This window comes from Cibotium barometz, chromosome 34 (genome assembly GCF_041138505.1).
Source record: "Cibotium barometz isolate CiBa-2024 chromosome 34, ASM4113850v1, whole genome shotgun sequence".
In the NCBI taxonomy this organism is placed as follows: Eukaryota; Viridiplantae; Streptophyta; class Polypodiopsida; order Cyatheales; family Cibotiaceae; genus Cibotium; species Cibotium barometz.
This window is the reverse complement of record NC_141079.1, coordinates 13,693,679-13,719,314: the sequence shown is the minus strand read 5'-3', so window position 1 is coordinate 13,719,314 and position 25,636 is coordinate 13,693,679. Positions and strand designations below refer to the sequence as shown.

The 25,636-nt window shown below is 44.8% G+C and overlaps 1 protein-coding gene across 1 annotated transcript in view; it reads left to right on the top strand.

The window, feature by feature from the left end:
- LOC147618721 (beta-adaptin-like protein C) overlaps positions 1 to 25,636 on the top strand; it is an 83,848-nt gene that overhangs the window by 32,897 nt on the left and 25,315 nt on the right. The window contains exons 3-11 of the mRNA XM_086773757.1: positions 16,097 to 16,294; positions 16,452 to 16,565; positions 16,747 to 16,997; positions 18,086 to 18,221; positions 19,522 to 19,701; positions 19,827 to 19,919; positions 20,461 to 20,672; positions 20,766 to 20,829; positions 20,907 to 21,086. Of these exons, the coding sequence (XP_086629883.1) occupies positions 16,097 to 16,294; positions 16,452 to 16,565; positions 16,747 to 16,997; positions 18,086 to 18,221; positions 19,522 to 19,701; positions 19,827 to 19,919; positions 20,461 to 20,672; positions 20,766 to 20,829; positions 20,907 to 21,086 (1,428 nt within the window). The remainder of the gene's footprint in view (positions 1 to 16,096; positions 16,295 to 16,451; positions 16,566 to 16,746; positions 16,998 to 18,085; positions 18,222 to 19,521; positions 19,702 to 19,826; positions 19,920 to 20,460; positions 20,673 to 20,765; positions 20,830 to 20,906; positions 21,087 to 25,636) is intronic.

Sequence of the window (25,636 nt, the reverse complement as noted above, 5' to 3'; positions counted from 1 at the left end):
GAGAAGCTTCCTTCACTTGATGCTTCTCCAGGGACTGATCAGAGACAGTATCGGGTTCTCGTCGGTTGTTTGGTATGGTTGACCTACTCCCAATTGGACATATGCTTCGCAGTCAGTTTATTGAGTTGCTTCTCATCGAAACCCCGTCAGCAGCATTGGCGGTGTGCTCTGAGAGTTCTTTGGTACTTGCGTGGCACTCCGGATTTTGGCATCTTTTATGGCCAAGGACGCACTCTTGTTGGATGGTTTGACTGAGATTGGGCTGGAGATCCGGATACACGACGTTCGACCACTGGTTGTGTTTTTTCACTTGAGTCTGGAGCCATTTCTTGGAGCAGTAAAAGTAGGCTACTGTGGCGCTTTCCTCTACCGAGGCGGAGTACCGTGCAGTTTGTCATGCTGCATGTGAGGCGATATGGTTGCGGAGATTATTGGAGGAGCTCGGCTGTCCTCCTACCGGATCTACTCTTCTTTGGTGTGACAATCAGAGTTGCATCGCCATCGCCAAGAACCCTGTGTTTCATGCTCGTACGAAACACATTGAGATTCAGTATCACTATGTTCGTGAACGGGTTCTTGCTGGATATTTGCATTTGGAGTATTGTCCTTCCGTAGAGAATGCTGTAGATTTGTTCACCAAGCCGGTTTCTTAGGCTTCCTTGGCTCCTCATCTTCGGATTCTCAGAGTTTGTTCAGCATCTGGTGCTGAGAGGGGGTGTTAGCACATTCATCCCCAGATTCTGCTCTTTTATGGTGCCCATTTGGTCCCTTTTGCATGGCCCTTGTTTGTGGGATGGCCATCCCTTTTTCTAGTATTTTTTTGGACTTTTCCCAGCCTTTCTGGCATTTTCCTGTCCAGTAGCTCCAGTCGGCCTGTTGTGCAGCTCCAGTCGGCCAGCTTCCCCTTACTATAAATAGTGGGTGCTGGCCTCTCATTTCTCATTCAGTCTTGTACATATTTTGCTCCCTCACTTATGAGACTTGTAGTGTCTCTTGCTTGGTACTGTTTTGCTTTAGTATATTCAGCATAGTTCTCTCCATCTCTCTCTCTCTCTCTCTCTCTCTCTCTCTCTCTCTCTCTCTCTCTTGCACTCTCTGTTCAGCACATTCTAGTGCCACTCTGCTTCCGCTATGTGCACTCTTTCAGGAGGGTGGGTGACCAAGGAGGGTGGTTACAAATTGGAGATTTGGCAATGGAGACCCATCACCCTCCTAGGGATTGCCTACAAAATTCTAGCCAAGGTCCTTAGTCGGCGATTGCAGTCCTTTCGTCCTTGGTTCGATCTGTAACTATTTGGCCCTCATAGCTCTATTTCACATGATGAAACCCATGCTCAGACTTAGACAGATGGAAGAAGACATGGGGACAGGGTCCATAAGGTTTGATTAAGAAAAAGCACCATTCTAGGTCAAAAAGCAAGAAAAAGCAAAATTCAAACAGGGTTGACCGCGAGCCAAGGGCGCCATTGGAAAGAGGAGATTGAGCCAAACCAAAAAGCTAAAAGCCGTTTTTTCAAAAAGCAGCTTCAGGACCTTGCTTTAAGCAGCTCTAGGGCCAAAAAGCAAGGCCTTGAAGCTAGAAAAGCAAAACAAGAACTTTTGACTAAAGTTGAGTAATATTTTACTGTTAAAAAGACCAAAAGCAAAGTAAAAGGCAAAAGCAAAGCAAAAGCATCACTTTTTAGCAAAAAGCAAGGCTTCCCTAAGTATAAAAGAAGCATGAGCCTCTCTTGAGCATTAAGTTTAAGAAGAACCTCTTCATCACGTTGCCATCTTCATTGAAGCGTGGAGATCATCTTCTCCATCATCATCTACTTGATCATGAACCAAATCATGGAATTTTTCATCGTTGCCCGTTGATTCAGAGTGCCTCCATCAACTGTTGTGCCACGTCATCACATGTCCGTACGATTGTACGGATCCGTCCAGCCGTACGGAACTGTACGAACGTGCCGAACCGAAAATTTCAAAGACCCTAAAATTGCTCCAAAACCCTAAAAACTGCTTTTTGGAGGTTTTTATCACTTGAAAACCATAAAAACAGGTTTTATATCAGTTTTCTTGCCAAAAAGAGCTTTCCCATGGTTTCCTTCATCGACAAGGCTGTAGGAGTTGTGGGGATTATTTATGGGATGAGCGAGTGATACTTGGACTTGGATCTAGAACTTGGATTTGGATTTGGACTTTGATTTGGATCTGGACTTGGACTAGAACTTGGATTGGAACTTGGACTTGGACTTGGACTTGGACTTGGATTTGGATTTGGACTCGGACTAGAACTTGGATTGGAACTTGGACTTGGACTTGGACTTGGATTTGGAGCTTGGACTTGGACCTGGACTCGGAACTTGGAACTAGGACTAGGACTTGGTTGGACTTGGACTTGGACTTGGAATTTGGATTTGGATTCCTTGGATGTGCATTTGGATATTGGATCTGATACTAGTCTGGTGAGAGATTCTTGTGGGTGGTGTGCTCAGCATCAGAGATCTCGTGCCTCGACATCGACATTGACATCGACTTTGATATCCTACATTGGCATATCTATTTGTTTTGTATTCATTGATTGTATTGATCCTGGCCAGCTCGTGGATTGTTCTCGAATAAATTTCCGAAAGGGAGCGGGGCCTGTTCCCCGCTCAGTGTGGTGTACTGTGCAAGATCCCTATCATAGTTGTTTCTCGTACCGGTACGAATCCATTCGTACCGTACGGTGCGGTACGGTGCGATATCGTACGGTACAAGTCCCCCCTCCCCCCCCCCTTTTCCCGCCTTGAAAAAAATTCTAAATGCTAAAATAAAATATAGAAATCTTGCTTAACGAAGATCTCAAATGCCCGCAATAGTTCACAACTTTCGTGTCCACTCAGTATTCCATATGGGATTGCTGAGAGACCTAAAAAATCTAGCAAGGTAGACTGCTGGTGTACACTTGATAGGTAGGATGAGAGAATCTTGCTACATCACTTGGAGATCCTTGGTATAGGTAGGCTAGACAGTCAGATCCTCAAGTTATGTACGAGGGAGAATATTTGGACATGGCCATTTTGATCTAGAGAGGAGTTCCTAAACCTATCACCCTAGATGCACTGCTCGTATTTGTGTACGGACGGTTCCTTAGTCATAAACGCTACACTAGGAGACCTTTCGTATTGCATTACCCATGCAGGTTCCTTTTTTGGAGACAATCGGGAGATCCAACTGGGAGAGACATTGAGTCTGTCACAGCACACCCCATTGGACTTAAATGATCCATGGCACACGGAAGGTTTTCGCCTAGGATCGGAGCATCCTAGACAACATCTTCACTTTCTAAGAGGTGACTGCTTCAGCCAGGTTGAGGTAGTACGATCTTATTTTTCTCCTCCTTGTTTTTGAGAAAGCCTATGATACAATCTCCCTAGCTGTGCTCAGCTTTTAGGACCAGCCTATTCACATTCTAAACAGGCCCGCCGCCGGCCTGAACTTTTTGTCGGCCCACTTTCTTGCTGTCCGCCCTGTTCTGGCCTGTTTTCCAGTAGCTGCTGCGGAGTCCTGTATGTGTTCAGGCTCATACAGCTCGTTTTCGTGGAGCTGCTACTGTTCTCTCTCTTGGAGTTGTTGCTGCCCGTCATATTGGAATTGCTACAGCCCGCTGTACTGTTGCTGCTCTCCTTTTGGCTGCCTTCTTCATCGACTCAAGGGTGCGCATCATCTAGAGGCAGCTGCAGATCGACTTTCCTCCTAACGAGCTATTTGCTGCATTCAGTTCTGTCGTCGCTTCCTCTTGAAGAGTCTACAAGGTACTGTGCATTGTCTCCTTCAGTTTGCTGGTCAGTCCTTTTCTTATCCTCATATCTGCAAACTGCTAGTTCCTCATGCTTCGATGGGCTGTCACATGCTATGGCCTTGACAAGTGGTGAGAGAGCCGGCTTCTAAAAACAGTTTGGATCTCTTCTTTCATTCATTTCTGCAATCTTGTAAGGGAATAGACACTGCCCTTGCATTTTAGCAAGAGGTAAGACCTTCCCACATGGCCTCTTCTACTCATTCTCTCATGTCTATCGACAAATTCAATGGGTCCAACTTTCATACTTGGCAAATCAAAATCAAGTGCCATCTTATGAAAGAAAGTCTTGTTCACCATGCTGCTCCCGAAGATTCCGACATTGAGCAAGTTATCACTTATGCTCCCACTGCCAAGAATGACAAAGCCCCTACTATCATCTTGCTCGGTCTTGGAGATGATTACATTCATCACATCTCCGACATACAGTCTGCTTCTCGAGCATGGATCACTTTGGATACCCTTTTTGGACCCCGCTCTAAAAACTCTAAGATTGCACTTATGATCTCATTCTTTGATCTATATATGCAGGAGGGAGCTACTATAGCCTCTCATGTCAATTATTTTCGCAGTCTTATGGTTCAGCTTGCATCAGTGAAGTCCCCCATCTCCGAAGATATTGCTATTGTTGCTGTGCTTCTCAAAAGCTTACCTGACACCTATGCTACTCTTGTCACTACCTTCAAGTATCACAATAATCCTACTCTTGAAGGTATCATCAATGCTCTCCAAGAAGAGGAAAGAACAAAACAACAAAAGGTAACTGACACTGCATTTTTAGCAAAGAAAGGAGGTTCTAAGGTAAGAAAGCCTTGCACCCATTGTGGAAAAACTAATCATATGGAGAAGGACTGCTTCAAGGCTTATCCATGCACCATTTGTGGCCGTGATAATCACCGGGAGAAGGACTGCTACTCTAAAACCTCTACATCAGCCCCTGCATCTACCTCAGCCCATGTTGCTGCAGCATCTACATCAGCAGATCTTGCTGTTCATTCCTCACATGATGAGGAGTGGGCTTTCTGATTACTTCACCTTTCTTGTCTACCACTTTGACCACCGATGATGTAGGTCAAGGGGTTCTAGTGTCTTACTCATTATGCTTTTTGACCTCTCTCTTGTCCCTACCCAAGAGGCAGAGATTGCCCTTGAGGAGGGGATGTCTTCAAGGTCCATCTGTTTGTCTACAGTCAGGTCTACAATCAGTCTTCTGTCTATCTAGTCTTGTCTATCTGTCTATTTGTCTATCAATTTGACCGTGTCTTGTTTTAGATCCATCTTGTCCCTATCCTTGTGAACCCATATGAGGATATCACTTGAGGAGGGGTGTCTCAGGATCTTTGTCTGTCATGTCTTCTGTCTTGTCTCTCAGTCTATAGGTCTTTATGTCTGTCTTCTAGTCTTGTCTTTCTGTCTTCCTCCTAGTGTCCACTTAAGGAGGGTGTTGGAAATAAGTGCACACTAGGTGTACTATTTCTCTAGTCTACATTTGTCTAGTCTTAAGTGTGTGCCATGTGGCACCTCTATAATTGTCCCATAAGTCAGTCTACGCTATCTTGTACTTCTCACCTATATATTGTGGGTGTCACATCAATGAAAGTATCAATCTTGTGTCTTGTCTACACTCGTCTCAAGGTAACTCTTTGTCTTTCATTTGTGTTCTTGTTTCATTTCTAGTTTGCTCTTGCTTTCATATTTTCTACACTGGTTACTCCCTTTGTACAAAGGGGATAAGGTCTGGGCGGTGGACATTGGGTTATGTCCATCTTGGGAGCCAAGAGAGATGAGAATGATGGTGAGGTTAAGAAAGCACCTGGCTTCTAAATAGTTGTCCGCAACGGAAAAGCATCCAAATATGTCTGAAGTACATGCGGGCAATCTCTAAAGAACTCTTCATCTACCGATTTAGCAGCATCAATGGGAAGATAGTTCTTAATTTTCACAAGGTAACGCCTGACAACTTTGCGTGCAGCAAGCTTGCGTTCCTTGTGATACACAATCTGCTCTGGCTGCAAGATCTCCTCAAGCTCATCCACTGCTGGTGGGTCCTCAATGAACGTTTCATTGGGCTCCGGCCCTACATACTTGCGAAGGAGACTCACATGAAAAGCATTGTGTATGTGCCAATGACTAGGTAATGCCAATCTGAAAGCCACTTCATTAATCTTCTCGATCACTCGAAAAGGCCCATAGTATCTGGTTGCAAGCTTAGGATATGCACCCTCTTTGCCAGGCCTCTTTGCAAGTCTTGCTTTCTCAAATTTCAGCAATACCCAATTATTCTTTTTAACATCCAATTGCCTTCTATGCTTGTCGGCAGTCTTTTTATGCTCGTCTTCTGACCTTGCAATGGCTGTCCGCACCTGAGCAAAAGCAATATCCAAGTCTTTTACATACTCATCAGCTGCAAATATCTCATCCTTTGTGCGAAGGATGGGTGGTAAAACCACCTTACCATAAACAATCTCAAACGGGTCCTTTCTCGTAGATGCATGCACCATGTTGTTGTATGCAAATTCCACAAGCGGTAAGTACTTCTCGCAAAAAGACTTATGATCCGTTACATAACATTTCAAGAGATCCGACATGGCTGAATTTGCAGCCTCACTTTGTCCATCCGTTTGAGGGTGATAAGCTGATGAGAAGTCCAATTTGGTGCCCATATTATTAAATAAGGCTTGCCAAAAGAGACTTGTAGTCCTGGGATCTCTTTCTCCCACAATGGACTTCGGCATTCCATGATGCTTGAACACTTGTGCAAGATATATTTTAACCATATGCTCAGCTTTGATGGTCTTTTTGATCGGCAAGTAGTGAGCTTGCATGCTAAACTTGTCCACAATTGTCCAAATTGCATCATTACCTTGTTGGGTGCGTGGCAAGTCCATAATGAAATCCATTGTAAAACTTTTCCATGGTTGTGTGGGAATAGGCAATGGCTGAAGCAGACGTGGTGCCTTTTGCCTATCAAATTTCACCTTTTGACAGGTGATACATACACATACATGTGCCTCTATGTCCTTCCGCATACCTGGCCAAAAGAAATACCGCTCAATCATGTGCGTAGTAGGCATTATGTCTCTATGACCAGCATATGGAGGAGCATGGGACTCATCCAAAACCTTTTGCCTCATGTCAGACACCACACATAGGCAATTATCTTTCATGAGAACCCTTTTTGATCACATATGAGGTATGTGCATGACCAGTCATGAAATCAGCCCAAATAGTGGGAAAATCATCATCCGTATGATACAAATCATGCATGGCAGACAAGTCCCCATGAGAGACAACGGAGATGGTTGCTACATACAGCTTTCGTGACAATGCATCGGCCACTACATTCTTCTTTCTTGGGCTGTGCAAGATCTGAAAATGACACATAGAGAGAAAATTGGCCATCCTCGTATGCTTCTCTGACAACTTAGTTTGGGTAAGAAAATACCTCAAACTCTGGTGATCTGTCTTCACAGTGAAATCAACCCCAAGAAGGTAATGTTTCCATATAATAAGTGCATGAATTACAGCCAAGAGCTCTTTCTCATAAATGCCAAGAGATAGCTCTCCATCATGCAATCTACGGCTCTCATTGGCCACGGCATGTCCCTCTTGATTAAGGATAGCTCCTATGCAATTTCTAGATGCATCACATTCCACACTAAAAGGCTTTTGCAAATCCGGAATGATCAACATTGGACCATGAGTATTTGCATCTTTCAATTTGAGGAATGCATCTCTCTTTACATTAGTCCATTTGAACACGGCCTTCTTCTTTGTCAAATCATGCAAAGGAGAAGCAATCCATGCAAAGTGCCGAATGAACCTGCGGTAGTAAGAGCATAATCCAAGAAAATTACGGATCTCATGCACCGAACTCAATTTGGGCCAATTCCGAATTGCATCAATCTTTGCAGGATCCATCTGCACTCCATCTTTGAACACAATATGCCCAAGATAATGCATGTTTGACAAGAAGAACTCACTCTTCTTTGCATTTATGAAGAGTTTATGCTTATGGAGTTCTTCAAAAACAATGGGCAAATGAGCTTTATGCTCTTCTTCGGTCTTTGAGAAGACTAGGATGTCATCAAAGAAGACACCTGTAAATTTCATGTACCCACGGAATATGCGATCCATCATTCTATTGAATGTAGCCGGGGTATTTGTAAGACCAAAAGGCATAACAAGTTACTCATAAAGTCCAAATGCTGTCCTGAAAGTAGTTTTGTGTACATCTTCAGGCACTACACGCACTTGATGATATCCACTCCTAAGATCAATTCGGCTAAAGCATGCCGATCCATCCAACTTGTCAAGGATGTCGTCTATGCGTGGAATCGGAAACCGATTCTTGATGGTAAGCTTATTCAAAGCTCTATAATCCACACACTTACGAAAGGATCCACGTTTCTTTTGAACCAAGAGGATGGGTGAACAATATGGGGAAGAGTTTGGCTGAACCAAACCCTTCTCAAGAAGCTCATTCACCCTTTATGGTCTCCTCTTTTTGGGATGCACTTACACGATAGACTGGATGATCTTCCGGTCGTACGGGTGGCAGCTCATTTGGTAACTCATCAGCAAAGCAATCATTGTGCTCTTGCAAAAATTTCAGCCTATCATTACTAAGAGTGTTTACATGTACATTATTTTCCTCAACATGATCTCGTACAAAAATCAAGTACGCAAAAACACTCTTTTTCATTACTTTCTTAATTTGTACATGAGATTCAAGGGAAATGGTATCACTCTCTTCACCAGCATCAATTACATGCTCTTGGCCTTTATGCATGAAGGTGATCCTGTTGGTCTTGTAAGCCTTGCACGGATCAATACGTGTATGCCAAGGCTTTCTAACTAATACATCACAGCCATTCAAAGGCCCCACAAGAAAATCCTCATGATCCACATAGCCTTGAATGTGTATGCGCAACTTGCCAAAAAAAGGCATGACCTGCACTTCTCTACCAACAAAGGCAGTCCCTGATTCAATTTGAGGACCCAAATCCTCCACTTCAATACCCAAAGCAACTGCCATCTGTGTGGATATGAAATTTTTTAGACAATCATTAAACATGAACAAAGCGGACTGATCCTTGAGCTGTCCCCAAGATTTACATACAACCCTGTCTTTGCTATCATGTGAAGTATTTTCGTGCACATCCGGAACTATATGCACATTAGGCTTTGATGCATTTGCATTATCACGCTTCTTCTTGTTTGGGCATGCCTTTGCAATATGCTCGGTGCTACCATAAGTAAAGCATTTCCTCTCGCTCATATATTGCTTTTTCTTCTCTGGAGTGAGACTATAGTCTCTCAGTTTGAAGGGACGCTTCTTGGTAGTGTTATTTTTAGCTTTTATCTTGGTTTTGGTCCTTTTTAGGTGGTTGTCCATTATTTTGTAGGTTTTGGACAGCCCTCTCTTTGCCTTGAAATGAGGGTTTAGTCTTATTGGATCGACTCAATTTGAGTTTCAATTGCTCGGTGGCGGCGGCGGCTGCGATTAGTTGGTGTAAGGTATGACCAGGATACATTTGTAGTCCCGCTTTGTACACGGGTTGCAATCCCGATTGAAACCTTCTCTTCCTTTCCGCCTCGGTGACGTGCATAAATGGAGACACCTCCAAAAGCACTTTCCAAAACTTTCGTACATATGCATTTACCGATTCCCCCTCATTTTGCTTTCCCACTTCATTGTTATCTCATTCAATGCATTGGGAGGCAAGTATTGAGTATAGAACCTTTCCTTGAACTCTTTCCATGATCTAACAGAATTCGGTGAGAGCTTCTCCGTGAGCCACCAATGGGCAGCACTGCCTTTCATGAACATGCTTACATGCCGGATCATGGATTTCTGAGTGAAATCCTCATCACTGAAAGCAATATCAAACTGGGCAATAAAAGCAAGTGCCTTTGATGCATCATATTTCCCATGATGTGTGTCAAACTTCACAGATTTGTCTCCGGCTTTGAAGTCACGAGACTTTGATGAATGTGTGTGCATCTCAACATGTTTTTTCCCATGTTTGTCCATTGGGACGCGCCTGTGTGACTATCATCATTTTAGGACCAAAAGGCGATGCATAAGGCATAGATACATGTGCCCTGTAAGCATGAGGCATGGTTGGCCCCTCAACATGCATTGATACATTTTCAGCCATAACTTCTCTCTCACGAGCACACTCGAAGGCATGAGTGGCATGAGAGATACGCGGAATACCTGCACCAACGGAAAATTACAGCCCATGATGCATGTGTTGTGCATGCACATTTTCAGCCGGCAATGGCATTTGACATACATTTTGACCACTGCCATAAACATTGTATCCTTCACGGGCTACATAAGGTATTCCTGCATGGAGTGAAATCACTGATTGTTCCTCTCCCATAGCATGGAGATTCATTCTCTTAGACATAAGTTCTTGTTCGGGGGATTCCAAGACATGTGTGATGTTTGTCTTTTTTGCATAGGCATCCTCGGTACGAGCCAAGTATGCACGTGCTGCATCCCTCGGTTGCATGTGCAACTCTTGAGCAATCATTGCCATTGCATGATCCATATAAGATTCAGCTTTCTTGGCTTTCAAACAGTCATGTACCAATGGATCCTCGCGGTGGTAGAGATTCAATTCTTCTTGTTGTGCATGGAGAAGAGCCTGCATACGAGTAAGTTCAGTCCTCAAGACTATGGACTCTTCTTCCTGCATCTTCTCTTTGCCACGGGACGGCTGTCCCACATATTCATGTTCCCTATTGTGCACCACATGAGTTTGCTCATCCTATAAAGCATTGGAGGCATGCATTTCATTGTCCTTGCCTCTTGTATTAGCATCTCCAACATTCATTATATGGCTGTCCATAATGTTCTAAGTGTAGAGATAGCAAGTGTTCATGGTGATCGTCTCTCACGATAGAAGTGAAAGAGAACCGTATGCTCTGATACCAATGTAACTTGGTTGAACACAATGCTAATCAATACACTTAAATACACTAAGATTTGATGGACACTTGCTCAAATACAAGAAGTAAATTGCTGAATTGACAAGAGACACACAATGAGCCGGAACGGCCGAGCCCTCCTTCAAATAAAGTATATTGATCTTGGGAGAATCAAATACATAGTGTCATGGGCATTTCTGACCAGATTTCCATACCGATGCATATGAATACAATATTGCAAACAAGTGGTTGTTGTTGTAGACTTGCAATCCACACTATCCTCTCAAGTGCCCATGTTCCCTACCATCTGTTCTCTATTGTTCCACCAACACATGGTAGCAACAATCTGCAAGAGAGCACGTAGGACAAGAGAACACTACACAGGGTATGTGATCTTGTAATCCGCTTCCTCCCTCTTGCTACTTGCTTCCATATTTAATCATTAAAGCTTACCAATTGCAAGTAGAGTCGATGATAGCAGAAGTCTTCGCGATGGAAGTCCTTGGAGTGAAGAGATCTTCGATTTGTCGCATTTCTTCGCGACGACAAAAGTCTTCAAGAGGATGAAGGGAACCTTGGGAAAGCTTCCCCTATGGTTCAACTTGAGAAAGGAGGATTGAAATTAGGGTTTTCAGCAAAAAGACCAGAAATTACAACAATAAAGAGAGCTGTTTTGCTGAATTTTAGTTATTGAGAGTGTGTAGGAGAGTGATTAGCATCCGGAAACACTCTTGGAAGCTTGAGAAACACCATGAGAGTGTGTGGGAGAGTGATTAGCATCCGGAAACACTCTTGGAAGCTTGAGAAATACCGTAGCAAGCTTGGAAATGGAGTTGGGAAGAAGAATGTGCAGAAAATGCACAGCCCAACAGCCCTCATAAAGGAGGCGCCCATCTCTAGAGAGAGGAGGAGGAGTGAGGTGGTGAGTTGTCCAGTGTAGGTGGCAGGCAGGTGCTTTGTGGAGCAAGCTAGAGTGGACACATGTTTGGTTACTCCCTTTGTACAAAGGGGATAAGGTCCGGGGGGTGGACATTGGGTTATGTCCACCTCGGGACATCAGTGTGTGTGAACACCGGGCTGGTCATAATTTATAAGTGAGTTTTGGTTGCCCAAAACTTAATAAAGTGTGCACACACTCACTTATAAATTAGTGCTAACTCCTAAGGCTAGGTTTATGACCAATACTTACCACCTGTCACATGCCACATAACCATGTCAATAGACAATTTCACACGCACGGTTCGCAGGCGGGCGTCCCCTTACCCGGAACTACACATTGGTCAAGCAAGCATGAAAACAGCATGCAATTTCAATTGCAAGCAAGCACATAAAGATGCTATGCTATGCAACGTTGGTATGGACAATCCCCGTTCATGAGACTATACCAAAATAGACGTTCTCCAAGCAAGTACACAAGGTACCAGACCCAATGGAACACCAATCCACCAAGCATTTCCGGGCATGTACACGGAGGCACAAGTCCCAACGGAAAGCTAAGTCCACAGTATCACTTGAGTGGCATCAATTTCCGGCATATAGAACTGCCATGGACACGAGTCCAATGTACATACATGATAAGAAAGCACGGGTGGACCAATTGGGTGGCCAAATGGTGACACTTGGACAATGCTTGAGATTATTGTGTGTGTTCTCCATGGAACGGGGACGCTTGGGCACCTTGTGGACTTGTATGTGCACACCTGTTTGGGACTAACAGGTGGTCTACATGTGTTTAAAACATCCTCTATTGATCGGAGACCATTTGGCTTGTGAACTGCTGTTGGTCGACTTCCCTTGTGGCTTCTGAGAGCTGGTCGACTTGCTCTGTGAGCTAGACAAGAGAAGATGAAGATGCGGGGCTGTCCCAGGCTGATGTGGGAGTGCTATGGGCTGTCCATGGTTGTCCTACATGTGCTTAATGTCGGGAATGCCCTTTGGTGCTGAAGATTGGCATCAAAATTCAGCATATGTTTTGTTTTGTTTTCATACTGTACTGGAAGAAATAGGTGCTAGCCAGTGGAGAATCCATGGGCACTCGCAAAGTTGTATTCGGAAGCAGACTCCTTTTTGGTAATCTAACTATAAGGGGAAGGGGGGGGGGAGGCAGGGGGGTTTCAGCCCATCTTCTGGCCCCTAGTGTGGTGTATTGTGCAGAGCTGACATCTTTCTTTTATCTGGCATGCTTATGTGTTTATTTAGTTTTCATGATTGATAAGATTTCCGTATTACAACTGCCCTTCCGTGACATCAACCATACATGTTCTGTCATGTTAGGCTTCACGAGTCACATGTTCGGTCATGTCAGGCTTCATAAGCCACACATGTTCTATCATGTCAGGCTTCATAAGCCACACATCTTATCTTGCCATGTTAGTGGGCTCATACCAGAGTCCTTCTTGGGGATCCATCCACATACCTACAAAAGACATAAATTCCTGGTGACATGTCAGTGGATCACATCGGAGTCCTTCTTGGGGATCCATCCACATACATGCAAAAGGGATGTGCACAACTCATAGTCTAGAATCAGCTAGTCGATGTTACTAATAAATAATTCATAGTTTTGTAATGCGAGGTCTTGGTGTTGGTTCTAGTGGTAGCGCATTGGATGGGATCTGAGTTTGGGTCAATGTTTGTTTTCCATTCAAGAATCTACTTGCGAGTTTGATTTAAAGAATAGTCTACATATGGAATGAGTGCTGAACACGAGCCAACTCCATACTTTAAGGATAAATTCTGTGAATCCATAAATCCTTATGCCAAGATGTCTACTACTGCTCATGCTCTGGACACACGACTGCTTCTATAAGCTCAATAGAAAAGCTGTTGGTCATTGTAGTCCCCACTTTTGATCTTTTCTCTTTCTCAATATTGGAAGGAAGCCTCCGTTCCGAGAAAGCCTCCGCTTCTGAGAAAGCCTAAGCTTTGATACCAATGTAACAAGATGGAGACCCGGAACTATAGACAGATACTTCATATACCAAATAGAGCTATGAAAACACAGCGGAAGAACAATAATAAACAATCACCAAAAGAACACCGCACTGAGCGAGAATGATCGGCCTCCCGTAGGAACTTCTTTATTCAAAGAATAAACTGTTACAATAGACCAAGGTCTTGCACCGGATTTTCCACAAAGCTTCCTTAGCAACCACTATTCAAGGATCTAGATACCAACAGTACCAAGAACCGATATAAATCAGCCTGGAAACAGCCCCCAAAACCGGTGGCCACTCCGGGAAAAGAGAGAGAAGGTGATGTCCTGCTGTACGACCAGCACTTAGGATAGTGAAAATTGCTGTACGGCCAGCCCTCAGAGAAAAGAAAGATGCTCTTTTGCAGTACAGCCAGCACATCAGAAGGGCGAGAAAGCTGCTGTACGGCTAGTGCTCAGAGGAAACAAGAAACAGGCTACTGCCCTGCTGTACGGCCAGGGCATCAGGAGAGGGAACACCAAGACTGCTGCTGCTATACCGTACGGCCAGCATCGTAGGAGGAGAGAATACGCCAGGTGACTGCTGCTGCTATACCGTACGGCCAGCATTGTAGGAGGAGTGAACACGCCAGGCGACTGCGGCTGTACTGTACGACCAACACTCATAAGGGAGCAAGAACTCGTTGCTGCCCTGCTGTATGGCCAGTGCTCAGGAGAGGAAGAGAACACTGCTGCTTCTGTATGGCGAGTGCTCAGAGAGAGGGAGAGCAAGCTACTGCAGTTGGCCAGAGAGAAGAAGACGCTTGAAGATCCCCTGCTGTACGGGCCAGCATTCAAGGGAGAGAGAGCATGCTGCTGCCGGCCAGGAGATGAGGGCGCCAGCTACTCATGCTTCTAGAAGTGATAAATTCGGCCACACTTTAATGATGTGTGAACCTGTTGCCTTAAAAAATCAAATTAACAAATAAAATCCCTTGTAACTCATATTATGTTGCCATCTTTCAGGCCAAAATATGCCGGTGAATGCTTTAGCTTTCTTTTGTGGAAAATCCCCGTTCACACCTTGGTTCCATTGAGTGTGTTAAACACCGTTCAAGATTGGTGAAGGGACCAAATGGTGATAGTGTGAATGCAGGGAGGAAGCAGGACGCCCGTTGGGGGGGGGGTTTGCAACTCTAGCTCCGCCTTTTTTGAGAGTCTTGTACTACATATAAATGTAAAATACATGAAGAAAATAGTGAAAGAGTCAGACATGCCAGGCTTTGTGGGAGTTGGTGCGATTGTAACAATGCGAGGTCATGGTGTTGGTTCTAGTGGTAGCGGACTGGATGGGGTCCGAGTTTGGGCCAATGTTTGTTTTCCATTCAAGAATCTACTTGTGAGTTTGATTTAAAGACTAGTCTACAAAACTTAGCGGACACTCCAAATTATTATGTAGAGAGGAGCTAAATGGGGTTCCTTGGCCTTTAGGAAGATTTGGAGTGTTGTTTAGAATACCTGGCTACTTCGGTCTAGTCACCATACTACTGAGGTGTCAGTTGAGAATCTGCTTGAAAATTTGGTTTCTAATACACAGTTTGGCCTTTACAATGTCCAAATTCTATTTTTGGCGTGGTGGTAGGGGATCTTGAAGCTTTTGGACAATGTTTTGGGTGTGGACATTGAACCATTGTCAGCTTGAACAACTACTCGAGCTGGAAGCCCTTTGTGATAATGATTTAAAATGCTCCCAATCAACTGATGGGTTGCTTTCATGCTTGTCCCATGGTTTAGGAATGGAGGTTTTGATGATGGTGCATCTGTGAATCGCTGAAGCTTGGACAGTCACTCTTGCTATGAACCAGCTGAAGGATCCGTTATCCTTTCAGATTCTTATCAAGACTCTGGCCAATTTCCTTCTTTAGATTCTGATTGGTTGTCCCTTTTCCCACACTTTTGGCTTGTGAACTGCAAATCTTCTACAGGCTTTTCTTGGTAATAACCTGGACGTGATTAAGTTAATGAGGCATGAACTCCAAATGGCTCTGAGATGGTGCCTTGATAAAAGGCTTCTTTGCGTGTTTGTTAGTTGTGATAGCTTGTGTGTAGGTACAGGGCTTCTTTGCGTGTTTGTTAGTTGCGATAGCTTGTGTGTAGGTACAGACACATGTGTGCATGGTGTGCACACAAACATAAGCAAATATAGGGGTGTGTGGGTCACATCCCCCATCCCACATACACTCACCTCAAAATGAAGTGTTACATTTTTAGTATCATATATCCTACAAAAAGTGGTGCACACTCTCCATCAAGTGCTCTTCCCATTTGGTGTAATTACTAGGATATTCAATCAAGCAATCTTTTCTCATTAAGTCTTTGAAAGAGGTATCAATCAAGTGGTTATTTGACTGCAGGACAAAAAGAAAGACGCTGTAAAGAAGGTGATAGCTGCAATGACAGTTGGCAAGGATGTCTCCATGCTTTTTACAGATGTGGTGAACTGCATGCAAACTGAGAATCTGGAGCTGAAGAAGCTGGTGTACCTTTACCTCATCAACTATGCAAAAAGCCAGCCTGATCTTGCTATTCTCGCAGTAAACACTTTTGTGAAGGTGAGTATTGTGTAAAAATCTGGTATTGTTGATTTAGTGTGGTGGTTTAGGGAAGGGGGAAGAGGGGGGGGTCTAGAGTTTGTTTACGGAATAGCAACATGTAAACATCAAGTAAAAAAAGTGATGGCCTCATGAAAGGTTTTGTTGATGATGGCAGGATTCACAAGACCCGAACCCATTGATACGCGCATTGGCCGTGCGGACCATGGGTTGTATTAGAGTGGATAAAATAACAGAGTATCTTTGCGATCCACTTCAAAGGTGTTTAAAGGTGGTGCACATTCTTTAAAGTCAATCATTTGGATACTTGGTTTAGTGTATGATATTCTATTCATACATGTTGATTCTGCAGGTCTGAGTTATTTTTAAGCTACTTCAATGCAGGGAGTTCACATCTGTGTGTGTAGGGCTTGGTTGAATTCTTTTTCTCAATTCATGCTGCTGTGATGCAGGATGATGATCCCTATGTTCGCAAAACGGCTGCCATTTGTGTGGCAAAGCTTTATGATATTAATGCAGAGCTAGTGGAGGATCGTGGGTTTTTAGAGACATTGAAGGATCTGATATCAGATAGCAACCCCATGGTTGTTGCCAATGCTGTGGCAGCCTTGGCGGAGATACAAGAAAGCAGCAGTAAAGCTATTTTTGAGATCACAAGTCACACTCTTTTCAAGCTTCTGGCAGCTCTCAATGAGTGCACAGAGTAGGTGTACTGTATCTTTATGGAAATGTTTGCCCCTTCTCAGGGAGGAGCTAAAAGTGGAAAGGTTTTGAATTTTGTTTGAAGTGCCGTGAATATGCTGCTGCTGCTTGTATGAAATTTTCTTGGTTCTTCTTGGAACACACTCTCTACAGGTTTTCCTTTGCACTGTCAGGTAGCCCTCTAACCCTTCAGTCTATAGATGGTGAAATTTTCTTGGTTCTTCTTGGAACACACTCTCTACAGGTTTTCCTTTGCACTGTCAGGTAGCCCTCTAACCCTTCAGTCTATAGATGGTGAAACTTAAGCTCATCACCAAGGGATAAAACATACCAAAGGAGAGAAGACCAGTCTTGAAGAGCTGCAACACATCATCAATCCAGTACTCAATGGCAGCCTGAAGAGCAGCGATTAATGTAGATTTGTCCAGGGTGTCTTACTCCAGTACACCCTTTCAGGTGGGAGAGGACTTCCTAAGTTCCTTGCCCTGGTCGCAGCCCAAAATAGTGGGCTTGCACCCAAGATAGTGCAAGAGCTTAGCAAGCAGTTAGTATTTATAGTAGGTCTAGCAGGATTCTTTGTAACTTTGTAAGCTTCATGTACGTCAGATGCATCATCTCAAGCGTGAAAGCATGTGCCATGCTACTCGGGAACTATGAGAGATTGTGTGAATGTTGGCTATTGTGGAGCCATATCTGATAAAGTAACGGAGGCCAAAGTGGTTGTGAGGCTCAGGGCTGCACGTAGGTAGTGTAGGATCATGCCTATTAAGGGTTTTCTAGTCTCCGAGATGTTGGCCTCTGATGATGAAGGGCCAGGAATAGAAGGTGCAGGATTGAACAGAGATTAAGGGGCAAATATTAGGATAGAGCTTGACGTGCAGGTGAAGAGCACGTCTTGGGCCTGATCAGGCCCATAGCAAGACCTAGACTAGCCTTGGTTGGGTGCTGAAGGCTTGACCAAGGGCTGGGCAGGTGGAAGGGTCCTTTGTGCTCACATTTGAAGTTTGATGAAGGTCTTGGCTTTACATTGTGCACTGTTTATATAAGGAAAAAGGCATTGCATTTAACAGCTTCGCCACATGGTTTCAGATGGGGTCAAGTTTTTATTCTGGATGCATTATCAAAATACAAAGCAAAAGATGCCCGTGATGCAGAAAATATTGTGGAGCGTGTGACTCCTCGCCTGCAGCATGCCAATTGTGCAGTTGTGCTTTCAGCAGTCAAGGTAAAACACCTTTTTCTTTGATTGAAAGGATTGAAACACCTTTTTCTTTGATTGAAAGGATTCACTTTTTATCAACCAAAACTTTGTATGGTTCAATAGGTGTTACTTCAATACCCCACCCCCCGAAAAAAACAACCCAGCACACAGACAACAACAACAACCAAAAAAAAAGAATGACTTATACCTTATCATAGACCTACGGATACTACTAATTGTGCCCCATATTATGCCCGGCAACCACCAAGGGGTATTACAACAAGTAGGAGGGGAATGATCTTGCAACCCTGCATTTGCCAAAGGATTTTTAGGCACCCCTTGTATGGTTCAATATATCTTACTTGGCCAACCCCCCCCCCCCCCCCCCCCCCCCCCCCACCCCCTTTCCCTCTCCCAAAAAAAAAACCCAACCCCCACCCTACCCCTCCCCCCAAAAAAAATCCAATGGATGAGTTCGATCTTATTATAAACCCACGGATGACTATTGGTTGCGTCCCATACCATGCTTGGCAACCTGCAAGGAGTTCGGCAGTCCTGTCTGTCTCATGGGCTAACCTAGATCAAGGTTCACTCTCAATACTTAGTTATGCACACACCCACTCGCTTATATAGGTCCCAGGCCCTATTAGAGTATGTTATTGGTAACTTTCAACAAATGCCAATACTGGTCACACCCCATTCTGTGCCCGGCAATCACCAGGGGGTTTGCCAGTCCCACACATGTCTCATGGTCCATACTAGATCGAGATCCACACTCAATGCCTAGTTATGTGCACACCCACTCACTTATATAGGCCCCAGGGCCGATGTATTACCTTGCTTTTATGGGATTATTAACTCACTCTCCCAATAGCCAACTGATAACCCTTCCATATACCTCCCCTCCCTCCCCCCCCCTTCCTCCCGCGCGGAGTCCCCAAACCAAAAAAAAAACCCATGGATGGCTTAGATCTTATTTAGACCACCTTGCCTATGGATGACTACTGGTTGTGTCCCATTCCATGCCTGGCAACCATCAGGGGTTTTGGCAGTCCCATATCCATCTCACGTGCCAAAGTAGATCGATATCACACCCACTCACTTGTATAGGCCCCAAGCCCTATCAATTACCTTGTTTTTATGGGATTATTAACTCAGTTGCCAACTGAACCCTAGCATGATTCACCACCCCCCATCCCCCTTCTTTTCTTTTCTCTTTTGGAAAGTCTTTTAATGAGAGACCATGATAGGGAACTTACTTCTTCAATTTAGCAAGGTTGTTATGGGGAGATGACTAATCACTGTGTTAACTGTACCCTTCCAGGTTATTCTACAACAAATGGAACTTATCACAAGTGCTGATGTGATACGGAACCTTTGCAAGAAGATGGCTCCCCCACTAGTAACTCTTATCTCAGCAGAACCAGAAATCCAATATGTGGCTCTACGGAATATCAATCTTATTGTCCAGCGACGCCCCAATATCCTTGCTCACGAAATAAAGGTAACAAGTTGCATGCCAATGCTTTCCTTGACATTGTGTTCCTCTCTGAAGTCTTTCTTTTTTTAAAACTCAAATTTCCCCAGCTTGAGTCTATCTGGAAACCTAACCAAGTGCTTTTTCTAAAGGTATTCTTTTGCAAGTATAACGATCCCATCTATGTGAAGATGGAGAAGCTTGAGATCATGATAAAGCTTGCATCAGACCGCAACATTGATCAGGTGGGCAGCCTTCCACTGTCCTTATAATAAATTCGTTATGCCTTTACTGGTAATGTGAAACGCCTGCCAAGAAAAATTTATGGTTAATGAGGAATTAACATGTTCATTGTATTAATGATGTGGATGTATCTTGCAAGCCCAAGTCAGGCTGGTTACAGTCCCCTTCGGTGGGAGGGACCCATTGTGACTCCTTGTGAAGCTTGAAGGGGCATCTTGCCCGTCCAATCCCCTGTCAGACGGGTGGGGATCTATCTGTGTCCAGCCTCAGATGAATAACTTACTTTTAATATGGAATATTCAATAAGTGCTGGGTAGGACAGGAGGGAAAGGATCATCTGCACCTTATGCTTGGATTAAGGGTGTGGGGTTCGTTCTTTGTGGAGGATTGCAGAGGGCTGTGTTCATTATTCATTAGGACAGGAGCAACTGCACCTTATGCTTGGATTAAGGTTGTGGAATTTTTCCTTTTTGAAGGATTGGAGTGGGCTCTATTCCACATGCCCAAAACTTTGCTCATGGCTCATTTTGCCCATGTTTACAGGTTCTATTGGAGTTCAAGGAATATGCCACAGAAGTCGATGTGGATTTTGTCCGGAAGGCTGTCCGGGCCATTGGACGGTGTGCCATAAAACTGGACCGAGCTGCTGAAAAATGCATAGGCGTGCTACTGGACCTCATCAAAATCAAAGTCAATTATGTGGTACAGGAGGCCATCATCGTTATCAAAGATATCTTCAGGCGCTACCCCAACACGTAAGAGCTAGCATCCGAATTTTGTGACTTGGATTTACTTGGTGCATTCTTGATCTACCTCTTCCAATCCTCGTTAACAATTTGTTGAGCCAGGTATGAGTCAATTATTGCCACGTTGTGTGAAAGCCTGGATACTTTAGATGAGCCAGAGGCAAAGGTATGAGGCTTTTCTATTTTCATTTCTGTGTTGCGCTTACTGTCGTAAGGGTTTTAATGCTATTTTGGTACATACAGGCTTCTATGATTTGGATCATAGGGGAGTATGCTGAACGGATAGACAATGCAGATGAGTTGCTTGAAAGCTTTCTTGAAACATTTCCAGAGGAGCCAGCTCAAGTGCAGTTGCAGTTGCTTACGGCAGCTGTGAAGCTCTTCTTGAAAAAACCAACTGAACGTCCCCAAGAGATGATTCAGGCAGGATTCTGCATCAGTTTTTTTTTTCTAGGAAACAGTTAGGACACACACACAGACACACACACACACACATAGAGAGAGAGAGAGAGAGAGAGAGAGAGAGAGAGAGAGAGAGAGAGAGAGAAGAAAGTCATATTAATGTCCGCGGAATGCCTTGAAGGCATATGGGACCAAAAGACATGACATCACAATCATTACAATCCACTTCGGGGTGCACTTAGGCGCAAGTGCGCATAAGCGCGAACATTGAAAATAAAAATAAAAAGCTAAGGGTCAACTACCATGTGTAATATGAATGGAGAGAGAGAGAGAGAGAGCATCTTCAAAAGACCCAAAGGGTCTATTAGACCAAACAAGGTGTTACAATAGTTCCATGAGATAACTCAGTCATGGAAAATAAAAACAGAGATGCTAGGCATCTCTGGATACATCTGGAAATCTGTACTTCCATATCATGGCAATACATGAAGAAGCCCATGTGTGTGGGGTATCATCCTCATCCATCTAGAATATCCAGCGCAGGTGAGTCAATGACTATCAAGAGGCTCTCCATGTCCAGAGAGAGAGAGAGAGAGAGAGAGAGAGAGAGAGAGAGAGAGTAATATTAATGTCTACAAAAGACCCCAAGGGTCTATGAGACCAAAAGTGATACAATGGTACCATGGATATACTGAGCCATGGAAAACTGAAAGAACATGTAACACTAGTGTGTACATATAATCAGCAGATGATCCTGTGTAGAGTAAGATATGCCGTGATCAGCTAACGACCATACCCACCTCAGCTAGAACCGATTTGATGGGGAGGAAATGTCAGGCCTATGTGATGGGAGCATGTCATATTTGTTGGTCATTGGTCATGTCCACTCCCAGCTAGTTTAGGTGTGAACCCAGCTTACTCACAGGCACTTTTTCCTTGTGACTGGACACAGGTTTTTTCCCCGTGTGAACACACTTATGTGTGTTGGGCACTTAGCCCTATGCCTTTTAGTACTCACTTGTACTTTCATTTTATATCATTATTGAGTACATCTTTTCCAGCACTCTCACGTTTCTCTGTGCTTGAGGTTGTGTGTGCAGGTTAGCTTCCCTCCTACCCAACATTGGTATCAGAGCCTGGTTATGGTTAGGGTTTCCCCATTGCCCTTGACCTTCAGCCTATTACACACTTTACACGCCACACTCTCTTATTTATTTTTATTAAACAAATAAAAAAACAGTCGTGTTCTTCTCTCCCCTGCTGTTGGCGACTTGAACTACCTGACTGTTGCTGTGCGCCGTCCGTACGTTGTTGTGTGCTGTCCGTACGCTGTGCTGTGCGCCGTCGTCGCTGACTGTACCTGAGTCGCCGTCGCCCGACTGTGCCTGCGCCGGTCCTGCGCGTCGCCTGAGATCTGCTGATCCAGCTTCCTGCCGCCCCAGATCTGTTGATCCAGCTTCGTGCCGCCCCAGATCTACTTCGTCCAGTCCCAGTGAAGTGCCGCCCCGCCCCAGATCTGGCGTCGTCTTTGCGCAGCGTTTTTCTGTACCTTGCGCCGTTGCCTTGCCCTAGATCTGGCACCGCCCAGTTCGTTTTGCGCCGCCCTGTTCTCCTTGTGCTGTCGTACTGTCCTTGCTTCGCCCGACTGTACCAGCTACACTGTACAGCCGACACCGCCACCTGTTGACTGCCCGTTTGTACCTGAGCCGACCTACTACCGTTGAAGTTGCCCACTGCAAGTTCAGTAAATTTTTTACTGATTTTTTCTTGGCAAATTTTTCAAAAATTCAGAAATTGCTAGAAAATTAGCAAATTAGTTGCATTGATTTTGGGGCCTGTAGGGATGTCTTCTAATGCCATTGCTTTTGATGACTATGCTTTATAGTCTGTACTCCATGGTATGCATTGTCTAGCAGATGCATTTCAGGGGGGATTTTACTTGCCCACATGTAGTTGGTGATGCCTCATGGTCACTTATGCTTGTTGACCCTTATGCTGGTCTATGCTGGACGCTTTCTTTGATGTAATGTCTACTGGAGATGCCTTTTATGTTGTTTTCCCTTGCAGCGGGATTGTTTCTACAGTGTTGACATTGTCACTTTCTCACATGTGATGTTTACTGGGAGTGCCTTTTACACACTTGGCCAGTGTTGGCTTGCTTTCATGGTTTTGACATGTCACATGTGTATTATTCATTGTGGGATTATGCATCTTTACACTTGCCATACATGCCACTGATCATGGCATCGCTAAGAGTTTACCTATCCTCTCATAGCATTGGCTGATGCCCGCCTCGAGCCCCCACTTTTTCTCCCCATTTTCAGCTTTTCCCATTGCTGATTTTTCCTCATCGGATCCTCCATTGATGAGTTTCACTTTTGCAGCTTACATTGCATGTCTCATAGGCATGACTTCTGGATCCTGTTGCCTTTACACATGCGTATATCCGCCACCTCTTCTTATGCTTATCACTGGTGTAGTTACAGAGCATTTGGTACTTGCCTTCATGGGGGTATTATGCGATGCCTCTTGATTTGATGGAGTTGATGTCCACATGATCTTTGCCATGCTTGCTTTTTCCATTGGCACTGCATTTCACTTTTATTGTGTTGCATAGTGCAGGGCAGCATTCACAGCTTTATCACCCTGTTGCTACCCGTTCACACCATTCACTTGAGGGGGGTTTGTTGGTCATTGGTCATGTCCACTCCCGGCTAGTTCAGGGGTGAACCCAGCTTACTCACGGGCACTTTTTCCCTGTGATGACTGGACACAGGTTTTTTCCCCGTGTGAACACACTTATGTGTGTTGGACACTTAGCCCTAGGTCTTTTAGTACTCACTTGTACTTTCATTTTATATCATTATTGAGTACATCTTTTCCAGCACTCTCACATTTCTTTGTGCTTGAGGTTGTGTGTGTGTGTGTGTGCAGGCTAGCTTCCCTCCTACCCAACGATATTGGCGAAGAATCCCCTTGATCTGTCTCTTTCTGTCGTATGGAGGGTCATAGTGCTCTGGATTTGGTTGATGGCCTGGAGGATAGGTCGGGCTCGCTCATTGAGACCTTTGTGGCACAGAGCCGAAGCGTGCGTATGGGTGGTGGGCTCTGATGTTGAGCAAATGTAGTGAGGCACTAGTATTAGCAGATGATCCTGTGTAGAGTAAGATATGCTGTGATCAGCTAATGACGATACGCACCACAGCTAGAACTGAATGGATGGGGAGACCATGTCGTATTGGCGAAGAATCCCCTTGATCTTCTCTTTCTGTGGTATGGAGGGTCATGGTGCTTTGGATCGAGGGTGTCTGGCCTGGAGGATAGGTTGGGCTCGCTCATTGAGAACAACTCTGTGGCACGGAGCCGAAGTGCGGGGGGCTTTGATGTCGGAGCAGAGGCACTTGTATGGGTGGTGGACTCTGATGTGGATGGGTTTACCGCAAAGAAACCTATGATGGTTCTCTGAGAGGTGCCGTGTTGAGGCTAGGCATGTCTCTCAGCGTATTGCCTTACTACTTACTACATCCATGTGTTCTGTTGAGGCTGGGCCTGTCTCTCAGCGTGCTGCCTTAGTACTACATCCATGTGTCGTCTTAGCTCCATCAAGTATATGTCCAAGCATCTTTGATCCTTATACTGCATCACCCACATGAGTGGGCCGAATCCCTCCCGGAAAAGGCAGTGGAATCTCCCTCGTATCTCATAGTAGGCTGGGCAGCTAAACATTTAGTGGGCCTCATCCTCTACCTCACTCATGGACCGTGGTACATACTCTGCATCTCCTCTCCTCCTGTGAAATATGCTCAGCTCGGCCAGTCTCTACCATGAGGCGGTGGGAGAATACCGTGAGCTGGCCAATCGTGATACGCATAGCATGCGACATGTGTATCTGTATATGTATCTTGGGATCTCGATGAATCCATCCTCAGAGAGTCTGAAGAAGTGATCTCTGTAGAACTTACATTTCTTACCAATCTTGACGGGGACACCCACGTCTGATGTATCTCTAGTCCAAGTAGATCTACGGGATGATCCAGTTGATCTCCTGCTGTGAGAGGTTGAGGTAGGGGGATCCATAGCAAAGAGCTCGGCTGCGCGGTCGTGACCCCGCGAAGAGGATCTGGAATTTGGGATACGGAAGGAGAGGGAGGAGGAGATGGAAAATGCGACGCTGGAGAACGGGTACGCTCTTCGAGAGCCAAGATCTGCACCTTCTGCTTGTCCAACTTGGTTGTCTGGTCTGCGATTGCTCGCATCATCTGCTCGAACATATCTGTAACACTCGAGCCTCGTGCCCTAGCTGGGCTGCCTGGTGCACTCTAGTCCATTGGTTCTTGGTCTCTCTCGTCGTCAAAGCTCGCTATAGAAGGAAAACGCACTTCCTTTCCGGAACGCAATCTGACCATCCACTATCTATGTGGGAGACGTCTGGAGGCTTCCGGAGGCTGAAAACCAACCGTCCTTCGAGGAACAGGGGCATCTAAAAACCAACCACACGAGCGAGAAAAAATTCTGGTTTCTTTCCTGAATCTTTGCACTTGAAGTAGGCTCTGATACCACTATAACATGCA